Source organism: Danio rerio, chromosome 21, assembly GCF_049306965.1.
Source record: "Danio rerio strain Tuebingen ecotype United States chromosome 21, GRCz12tu, whole genome shotgun sequence".
In the NCBI taxonomy this organism is placed as follows: Eukaryota; Metazoa; Chordata; class Actinopteri; order Cypriniformes; family Danionidae; genus Danio; species Danio rerio.
The window spans coordinates 42,500,954-42,512,500 of record NC_133196.1 but is presented as its reverse complement, the minus strand read 5'-3'; the positions used below and the strand labels follow the sequence as shown (position 1 = coordinate 42,512,500).

Here is an 11,547-nt window from a genome sequence, read left to right as displayed (position 1 = left end):
ATACGCAAATATCTTTACATATGAAAAAGATATGATATATTAAGGATATATATAATAAGGATATATATATATAGGATATAAATATAAATTATTAAAATATTACAAAACATATTAATTTCTAGCCTACATGAATTTAAAAACCACTGCCTTTATACTTTCTTCATCTCGGGAGGCTTTTTCAGTTCATTCAAGTTACTTTTGTATAATGTTATTATTATTAGCAGTATTATTTATTATATCCATATTTAAATTTGTTTAATTAAAAACAAGCTTAGATTTTCCCACCTGTCAGGTTTTAGACCATATGGGGTATGGCAGGTGTATTTGGAAAAAACTCAGTATTTTGACCAAACTTTGTTATTATTAATCATTTATTCGTTTGCTGGAAATTAGAACTGAATTTAGAAATAGTTTTGAAACAAATCTTTTCGCTTAACAAACTAAATTAATTATTTATAGGCTAATTGATGTCTGTGCGTAAAGGTTTCCCTATCCAAGAGCGAATGTGAAAGTAGTTCCATTATCTCTCATTGTCACGCAGTAGATGCTCTGTTTAACAGTTTTCTGTTAAAAAACTGTCAACTGTTAACTGTTTGCTAGTGAAATGCTCATTTTTTCCACTTAGAATTACTTTGCGTCCTGTAAATAGCGAATGCGCTGATGGCGCGACGCAGCTGGCTCTTAAAGGGAATGGGAGATGGGACTCTGATTGGTTTATTCTCAAAACACACCTATAACTCATTAAGAAAATAAACTCAACCCTTTTAGACCATGCGCCACGGCGCAAGGCAGATTTCCCGTCCTTAAATTAGCAAAAACGCGTCCTGACACGCCCTGAAAGCGTTTGCGCCCTGCGTTTTGCGCATGGACCGTCAAAATAGAGCCCTTGGTGTTTACAGTACACCTGATATTAAAATGTATTTTTGCAAAGCCTATCAATGGTAGACAAACAGGTCTACAAGGTTTTAAAGGGTTAGTTCACCTAAAAAAAACTAAAATTATGCACTTAACTTTTGACCCTCATTTCGTTTTAAACTCCTGACACCTTCAACCATCTGTTGAAGACCAATGAAGATAATTTAGATGAAGTCTGAAAGCTCCCTCTTCCCTGAAGACAGCAACAAGTCTAGAGATGTTCAAAGCAGTGCTAATGCTAGAAAAAAAGCTCTACTGGGACAGAGGATAACGGCTACTCTTATCTTTCCTTCTTTCCCTTTAATTTAGGTGAGCCCTTGCTATCTAACTGATGTATTCCTAATGGTCAGTGTTTCAATTGGACAATTATTAAGTTATGAGAATATTTGTGCGCACAAACCAAACTGTCATCTTTATTTAACGATTTCTTCTCCTCAGTGTCAGTATAGGGGGCACGTTCATGAGAGTGCTGTGATCTTTATGCATGTTGTGCTTGTTCACGCTGCTGATGTATTTCTCATATGCACCTGTGCTTCAATTAAAATAGAGGAAGACACATGCAGATATCTGGGGTGTGCATAAATGCACATTACTCATGAATGTGCACCCTATACTGACACTGAGCGGAAGAAACTGTTGAAGAGAGTTGTTTGTTTTGTTTTATGTGTGCACAAAAGTATTATTTTAGCTACATATTCTGACTGTTTTAAGGATGCTTTTGGTACCTTTTTGGACTGTGAACAAGTCGAGACGGCTGCTGTCTATGGAGGATGAGGGAGCTCTCAAATTTCATCTAAAATACCTTACTTTGTGCTCTGAAAATGAAGGTCTCAGGTGTTTAGAGTGACATGAGGATAATCAATAACAATTATTTGAATAATGCACACCTTGTGTGTAAATGAATGACCAAATGGTTTCTGCTCTCATATATTCATCTCATTTAAATGCCCCTGAATAAAACTATTACAATAACTTTAAGGAGACAGGGACTAACTCACATATTCATAAATACATTAAATGTAAGTAAATGTGTGTGTGGTGTGTAATATATATATATATATATATATATATATATATGTGTGTGTGTGTGTGTGTGTGTGTGTGTACAAATAATGATAATAATAATAAAAAGAATTTAGGGATATTGTGTAGAAATCTGATTTGAGACAATTTTAAGGGAAGTATTTAAGTAAGACTTATTTAACAGTTAGATTTTCATGTTAAAGTATGCTTGAAATAACATTAGATCATTATAAATAACTCTGCCTCATTTAGCACATAAGTTGCAACTTAATGTCCAAATATTATTATATTTTATTAATACATACCACAATCTAAATTGTGTCAAATACCTTGACTGGCCACAAGCAACTAAATCAAGTCACAAATAACAAAACAAGAACAGTATCTACTAATATAACAAAAAATAATTATGTCTTAAATAGGTCAGGTGAGTACCTTCATACTGCCAGTGTGGGCGTTAAAATCGGCACCCTTCAGGATGCCTCCTGGGATTTCCACTATTGAGTTAAAACAAGAAGATCATTAAACATATAAAAAGGATTCCATCATGTCATGCAATAAAAGGATTATTATCATTATAAACAAAGCATTATTATTTGAGTTTTTCAGTGATACCTGACTTTTCTGAACATCCCACGTTACCCAAGTGCATGAAAGGGTGATTGCCAGCATACAGAGAGGCCAAATATCTCAACGTCTCTTCATTTTTTGCTGTAAAGTCATTATTAACTGATTAAATAATCTGCTTAACATGACATTTCCTAAAAATAATGTAAAGTCTAGAAATGCAAAACTTTAACAAAATTTGACAAGGTTCTATCTAACTATAGGTTGCCTGGCTGTTCTAGGTTTATTTGACCATTTGCTCACATAAGTTGAGGAGGGAACACAAACTATATGTAAAAAGGGAGCCCAAATTGTATAAATAAAAGTTTCAAGAGGGAATGTAAATAATTAGCAAAAGAACGGTAATACAAGTTATACAAAACTTGAAATACCAGTCCTGATAAAAATAAATAAATAAATAAAAAAAAAAAACATTTAGACAAGTTTGCAGAGTAAACTTAAGAACAATTATGGAAATTATATAGTATATAATTATATACTAAAATGTGTAAAATGCTTTATATAAAGTATGTACAGAGCATCCAGAAAGTACTCGTACAACTCGTACAACTTTTTATGTTAACCTTTTTCCAAAATGAATTAAATTAATTTATTTAATCAAAACTCTACACACAATTCTCCATCATGACGATGTGATTTTTTTTTTCAATAGTTGCAAATTCATAAAAAAATTTAAAAACCTGAAAAATCACATGTACATAAGTATTCAAGTCTCAAGTCTTTATGAATATGATGTCACAAGCTTGGCACACCTCTGTCTTTGGGAATTTTTGCCCATTCCTCTTTGCAGTACCTTTCAATTACTCTATCAGGTTGGATAGGAAGCAATGATGTACTGATATTTTCAGATCTCTCCAGAGATGTTCAATAGGATTTAGACCTGGGCTCTGGCTGGGCCACTCAAGGACATTCACAGAGTTGTTGAGAAGCTACTCCATTGATATTTTGGCGCTGTGCTTTGGGTCATTGTCCTGCTGGAAGATGAACAGTCACCCCAGTCTGAGGTCAAGAGCACTCTGAAGCAGGTTTTTATTCAGGATGTCTCTGTACATTACTGCATTCATCTTTCCCTCTATCCTGACTAGTTTTCCAGTTCCTGCTGCTGAAAAACATCCCTACAGCATGATGCTGCCATCACCATGCGTCACTGTAGGAATGGTATTAGCTAGGTGATTAGTGGTGGCTGGTTTTCTACAAACGTAATGCCTGGCATTCACTTCCAAGTGTTACAATTTAGTCTCATCAGACCAGAGAATTTGGTTTGTTATGGTCTGAGAGTCCTTCAGATGCCTTTTGGCAAATTCCAGGTGGGCAGTGGCTTCCGTCTGGCTACTCTACCATACAGGCCTGATTGGTGGATTGCTGCACAGATAGTTGTCTTTCTGTAAGATTCACTCACTCAAAAGAAGAAGGCTGGAGCTAAGACAGAGTGAGTATCGGGTTATTGATCACCTCCCTGACTAAGGCCCATCTCTCCCGATCACTCAACTTAAATGGCCGGACAGCTCTATCAAGAGTCCTGGAGGTTCCAAACATCTTCCACTTGCGGATGCTGGAGGCCGCTGAACTCATTGGAACTTTCAGAGAAGCAGAAATTTTTCTGTTACCTTGCCCTGCCTCGTGCCTAAAGAAAATCCTGTCTCAGAGGTCTACAGACAATTTCTTTGTCTTCATGCTTGATTTGTGCTTTGACATGCACGGTCAACCCTGGCACCTTATAAAAGACAGGCATAAACCTTTTTAAATCATGTCCAATTAACCCAATTTACCACAGGTGCACTTCAATTAAGCTGCTAAAACATCTCAAGAATGATCAGTGGAAACAGAATGTACCTGAGATCAACTTATCAACTTAGTATTCACAGCCTTTGCGGTGAAGCTCTAATTACATGTGATTTTTCAGGTTTTTAAAATTTTTTATGAATTTGTAACAATTTCAAAAACATTTTCACATTGTCATTATGGGGTATTGTGTGTAAAATTTTGAGGAAATAAATATATTTAATCCATTTTGGAATAAGGCTGTAACATAAATGTGGAAAAAGTGAAGCGCTATGAATACTTTTCGAATGCACTCTATATTAAATTATTATTACAGTAATATGTAATTTAGTGACAATTCCTTACAAGAACTGCACAAAAAAACTACAACATTGTCACAATCATTTTTAACTAAAATTTGCACTTTAATAATCTAACAAAAAACTCCTTCCCAGTTTTTACCAGCTCAGGTTTAATTCTAAAAATGAATTATCCCTAAAGCAATCTGGCGACAAAACAAATGCAACAAAGATATTGTGATGTTTGTTACCATGCTGGTTAGACTTGTCATAAGGATACGTTGCCACCAGAGAGCCTCCATCCAGCACTACTGAGAGAGAAAATCCCCCTGTAGAAATGAGATCCATCACTGCACGGGTCTCTGGCTGTACAGATGCATTACCTAAGTAAAAAATAAAAAGCATCATACACACTCTGAACCCTTCAGAAGCTGAGGTTAATGAAATTATTTCACTAGAGACTGACTGGAGAGGAAATTTGTGTCCAGATCGACACCAATAGCATTGGCGAAGCCCACACTAGATGAGCAGAGACCCTCGTGTGCCTGTTCCCGACCATCGGGGTTTACACACGGTAGAATCATAATCCGGCTTCTGTCAATCAGCTAGGAGGAAAGAAACAAAAAGCCTTCTTAGTGGCATAAACACACTTTCTTTTGACCCACTTCTCAGCCAACACAGTTCAATGAATTATTGTGATCAATTGTATAGGGAATTATTGATGATGTTCTGCTGAATTATTAAAGAGCCTACACGTTTAATAAAAGCCAACACATTTTCACCTGTGAAATTTCTATTTTATTTGAGAAATAAATCTTGTTGGTTTTCACAACCAGATGCCACATGTTGGAAATGTGGTGTTGGAAAACCCATTGATTTTTTTTTATGGTGAACAAATACTCATTAATTGTTTCATGATGTTGACGTAGGATTGTTCCGGACATGTTGACGCAGGGCACACTATTGGGGTGCAGCACATTGTGTGTGCTTTGGTTGGTGTAGCTACAAACAGCCATTGAAATGATTATGATATGAAGGCATGTTCAGTGCATGACAGTCTCCTTGTAGGCCCCATTAAGTGGCCGATCACATACATTTCTATGGGAGACCATGACACAAATGTCAATTAGCAGTGTTTGAGAATCCACCCAACAGCACTGAAAAAACAAGTGGGAAATGCTAATGTATGTATTTTTTTTCCATTACAGATAGAAACTGAAACTTTTGAGTTAAAAGATCAGGTAAGTTTAAGTCAAACTGTATCTAAAAAAACATCCCTAACACCAGTTGTGTTAAAACAGTCCATGCAGCATGTTTATTGTATTGCTTAGTCTTCAATCACCCGCTGATTGCTGTAGCTCACTTTTTTATCCTGGTTGAAGCGTATTTCAGTCTATGTTATAGATTAAAGGTAAAGAAAATGTGCGTTTATTCATTCATTTTCTTGTCAGCTTAGTCTCTTTATCAATCCGGGGTCGCCACAGCGGAATGAACCACCAACTTATCCAGCAAGTTTTGACACAGCGGATGCCCTTCCAGCCGCAACCCATCTCTGGGATCATCCACACACACATTCACACACACACACACTCATACACTACGGACAATTTAGCCTACCCAATTCACCTGTACCGCATGTCTTTGGACTGTGGGGGAAACCGGAGCACCCGGAGGAAACCCACGCGAAGGCAGGGAGAACATGCAAACTCCACACAGAAACGCCAACTGAGCCGAGGTTCGAACCAGCGACCTTCTTGCTGTGAGGCGACAGCACTACCTACTGCGCCACTGCCTCACCATGTGCGTTTATGCATTTTTAAAAATTAATTCATCAGTATGAAGAACAAATACAAATAGTTCATGAAAATCAACTTATTGTACTTAATTTCTAAAATATTATATTGTTTTATAGGAGGAGGCTTGACTAATTCGTTTTTAAGACTTTGTATAGATGGGTTAAGTTCTGGCAAAATAAATCTTGTTGCTGAATGAATGCAGGTGGAGTGTATGAGCTCTAGAGGGTGGGGCTGCAGCCAACACTGCCACACCAGCACTTAGACAGACTTTAAAACAAGCGATGATTATCATGATATTATCTATCAAGCTGTATGAAAAGATTTCAAACGCTACTAAAACAGTAGCATAATAAACCTTTCAACGCATCTGTAGAACAACAGATTAACCACTTGCCAGAATGCAGTCCATGCTATTTTTTTTACAATAAGCAACATTAGTTAGCTAACCATTTACAGTGGAATTCATGCTAATGTTCATTAAAAAAAAAATATTCATAGGCTTTTATAAACCATGACGAATACGAGTTCACATTCATCATTCACACCACCCTAATGTTGTTTTTTGAACAGGGTTTTCATTTTCTTTTTGTTCACTTGCACTATTTGTGTGATCTGGCGCTTGCAACATATCTAGGGGAAACACAAACTTAGCGTTTATTCTGTCATTATGGGAATGGGTGTTTAAGTTGCTATTTACAGTTGTGCATCTTCAAAGTTCTTATGATTACACTTAGTACTGTAAATCAATCCCCAATTTGTTTAGCCCCTCTCATATTACCATTACAAAGCTGGTGGCAAGTCATTAGATTTTCTTTAAAAATCATTGCAGAAGACAAAAGAGCTTTGGAAGAGTCAATATTTGTACGTGAAGCTTGCCTTGGTGATGGCGGTGTTCCTGCCATAGTTGAGGCAGAGAACAGAGGCAAATTCAAGCAGCAACTCTGGACCTACGGCTGCATTACCATGGACTCCAGCAACAAAGCGGATCTTGGGCTCGGAAAGCTGAGGAATACCCACATTTCCAGAGATCTCCAGAGCCCAGAGAGTTCTGAACTCAGCGCTTTGACCCAAACTAATAGCAGGAAGAAAAAAGAAATTCAAACAATGACCATTGAACCTTCACAATATCACTTACCTTTCAACTCGATTTACAAACTCCAAAACATGATATTTGGCCTAAAACAACAACAAAAGTGTGAGTGATACTTGTCATGGATGGTAGCTAAAGGCCAATTCACACTGCACTGACAAACAGACAGGAAAAGAAACGGTTGAGTTTTGTTAAGTGTCTTATGCAGAGTTCACATGGCATGATTTTCAAACTCTTTAGAGAATCGTCATTGTTTTCATACTGCATGACTATTCTGGGGTAACAATGAATCTGTTACAGGATGTTACACTGCATGACTTTACTGCAGGGAGAATCCTTGACAACTCAGTCTGGCTTGCAAACGGTTTCATAATCCAATGCATGCAAAAGGTGATAAGGAAGAAACACACGTGACAGTTCTCATGCGAGACTAAATATGGTACCATAGTTAGGTACATCTCAGACTAAAATGTCAAAAAGACATGGGTTCTCCTGCTCAATTTTTCCACAACTTTCCTCTAGAAAAAAACAGAACCAAAAGTCATGCGAGTCATTTCCAAATATTTTGGACTACAACTCCTCCCTAAACCCCCGTATCTTGCACAGGTCATCACTGATTTGATTCACACAACATGGTTTTCAATCAACAACAGATTTCACATACTTGACATTCCAAATAATTCATGAACGTCGTTTACATGCCGCCAATTCTCTCAGATCACTTCTTTTTATATTTCACATTGTGTGACAGTCATTTGCATTCGCCTCTGGTTTCAGGTGTGTGTGTGTGTGTGTGATTTCATAAAATTTGTTGGCAAGTGGAAATTGGAACTATAAATCACGCAGTGTGCACTCCGCATTACTTTTGTCTGAGTTTGTTGTTGACAACTGATAATATCAAATATGTACTTGTCTGGTCATAGAAAATGTGAAAAATTACTTATACTGTAAAAAGCTGTGCTGACAGAAAATTACCAGAACAGTTTCTGTATACACTCACCGGCTCACTTTATTAGGTACACCTGTCCAACTGCTTGGTAATGCAAATATCTAATCAGTAAATCTCATGCAGCAACTGAACGCATCTAGGCATGTAGACATGGTCAAGATGATCTGCTGTAGTTCAAACTGAGCATCAGAATGAGGAAGAAAGGTGATGTAAGTGACTTTGAATGTGGCATGATTGTTGGTCCCAGACGGGTTGGTCTGAGTATTTCAGAAACTGCTGATCAACTGGGATTTTCACGCACAACCATCTCTAGGGTTTACAGAGAATGGTCTGAAAAGAAAAAAAAAAGCCAGTGAAAGGCAGTTCTGAGTGGGCAAATGCCTTGTTGAGGTCAGAGGAGAATGACCAGCCAAGTTAGAGCTGATAGAAAAGCAACAGCAACTCAAATAACCACGAGGTATGCAGAAGAGAATCTTTGAACACACAACACATTGAACCTTGAGGCAGATGGGCTACAGTAGGAGAAGACCACATCGGGTGCCACTCCTGTCAGCTAAGAACAGGAAACTGATGAGTCTCAATTTCTGCTACGACATTCGGATGGTAGGGTCAGAATATGCCGTCAACAACATGAAAGCACGGATCCATCCTGCCTTGTATCAACGGTTCAGTCTGGTGGTGGTGGTGGTGGTGTAATGGTGTGGGGGATATTTTCTTGGCACACTTTGGGCCCATTAGTGCCAACTGAGCATTGGGTCAGTCCGTCCCTTTAGAACCACAATTTACCCATCTTTTGATGGCTACTTCCAGCAAGATAATGCACCAAGTCAAAGTGCGACTCATCTCAGACTGCTTTCTTGAACATGACAACGAGTTCACTGTACTCAAATAGCCTCCACAGTTCCCAGATCTCAATCCAATAAAGCACATTTGGGATGTGGTGGAACAGGAGATTCGCATCATGTACTGTATGTGCAGCCGGCAAATCTGCAGGTGCGTTATGCTATCATGTCAATACAGACGAAAATCTCGGAGGAATATTTCCAGTACCTTGTTGAATCTATGCTACGAAGCATTAGGGCAGTTTTTAAGGCAAAAGGTCCAACCCGGTACTTGTGTACCTAATAAAGTGGTCATTGAGTGCATGTGTATTTCATATTTAATGACAAAGAGCATCGAATTTGAGAGATAACCAACAGCAAGGTGTTTGGTTTAAAATTCACTTCTGCTTAAACACAGCTCCATTCATGTATATGAAATAATACACTGTACAATGGGCAGTTCTTGCGTGCAAAATTTTATAAATGTGACGCACCTTAAATATTTGATAAAGTGTATGTTTACATGAATAAGAATTTCTTTAAATATACTCTGGCATTCATTTACATGACAATGAGGAGCCTTAAAAGCAATCTTTTCAAGTTTGCGACTACAGTGACATCATGCACATTTCATGTTTATAGTAATAGTCTAGGATCATGCAAGAGTAATAGAGTGGAAAACTATGACGTCACTTTGAAGGGTAATCGGCTGCTAGCATAAAACTGGTTCCCTCGTGAAAACACCTATAGGATTTTCCCATAGGCTTTTCGAAGATTGCAAATAATAAGTTCTGTGTTTGTCCAGGCGGATCATCCACACACGAAAAGGCAACTTTGAGCACTTTTGGATTTTAAATACAAACGCAAGAATTGAAAAGCCAACATTAGGCTACAAACGGACTACACTGCCCTCGGGGCGCTCGCCTGTGACGTAAGCACCACCCTGCAACAGGGCAACTTTTCAAGCTTATTTTTTAGAAATAATGTCCATGACAAAGAGTTAATCTCTCTGTTTATTATATTATAATCCACGGTTTATATTATAAACAAATAAATACGCAAAAACACATAGACCTATGTGCCTTTTGGATCGTTTTTACGTGGGAAATACATCTGTGTTGCTTTACGCTTGCTGTTCTAAAAGTTACTGTTTGTATAAATCTGCCTATATAGTATTATCATAAGACATGTTTAAATATGTGTATCACTCGCGTGCGCACAGCCTGCTTACCTTAAAAGACGACAGAAATGAGGCGTGAGGAACAAGTCTATCAAATGCCTGCAAGTTCCATCATCATGGACACAGAGCAACATTCAATATTCCTTTTTGAGCCCTCTACCATGACTGTAGCATTAGCAATGCCTCTTCCAGAATTACCATCAGTCACCACACCCCGCACAGACAAATGAACCTGATGACCACAAGCACACAAATCATGTATATGTAATTGCTCATCCGAAGACTTCAAGGACAACACATACACTTCATTGAACATGTACACATAGACATCACATATATACTGTATAATTGCAAGTTAATTATGTTTATATAAATAACTTTACCTGTTAAAAGCTATTAAGTTACTAGTCAACTAAGGTTATTAGTAACTAATAAAGTTATGCAACTAATAACCTTGACGTATCCGAGTTTAATGCAACAATGTGCAGCTTTTTAAAGCTGCTTTGATGCAATAATTATAGTAAAACACATAGACCTATGTGCCTTTTGGATCGTTTTTACGTGGGAAATACATCTGTGTTGCTTTACGCTTGCTGTTCTAAAAGTTACTGTTTGTATAAATCTGCCTATATAGTATTATCATAAGACATGTTTAAATATGTGTATCACTCGCGTGCGCACAGCCTGCTTACCTTAAAAGACGACAGAAATGAGGCGTGAGGAACAAGTCTATCAAATGCCTGCAAGTTCCATCATCATGGACACAGAGCAACATTCAATATTCCTTTTTTGTCACGAAATACACTGTAAAGCAGCCCATACAGTCACATGCTGTACATTTTACGGAGGAGTGTAAATATTGCTGTTTTGATAGAGAAATGTGTTCAGATGAAGAAGAAAAACCCGACGAAAAATCACTTGATTACATTAAAATGACAGTTAACATGCATGTATTTTTACCATTTATTCATACATTTGCATTACTGAGAGCAGGAAAGAGACAGGCTGCACAAGTAAGCAGTATCTTCATAATATTGTTTATTAAAATAAAGGATCAACAAATTAATCTGTCTCGACAGCCTTACA

General features: G+C 37.5%; 1 protein-coding gene across 2 annotated transcripts in view; it reads right to left on the bottom strand.

Annotated features, from left to right (window-relative positions):
• Positions 1-11,547, bottom strand: part of cpdb (carboxypeptidase D, b) — a 29,316-nt gene that overhangs the window by 3,615 nt on the left and 14,154 nt on the right. For both annotated transcript variants that reach the window (XR_012396563.1, NM_001328400.1), the window contains 5 exon segments: positions 7,298-7,493; positions 5,092-5,230; positions 4,877-5,008; positions 2,554-2,649; positions 2,374-2,435 (listed from right to left, as the gene is read on the bottom strand). Coding sequence is in view for 1 of the 2 variants with exons in the window: in NM_001328400.1 (NP_001315329.1) it covers positions 2,374-2,435; positions 2,554-2,649; positions 4,877-5,008; positions 5,092-5,230; positions 7,298-7,493 (625 nt within the window). In the remaining variant the exon portion in view is untranslated.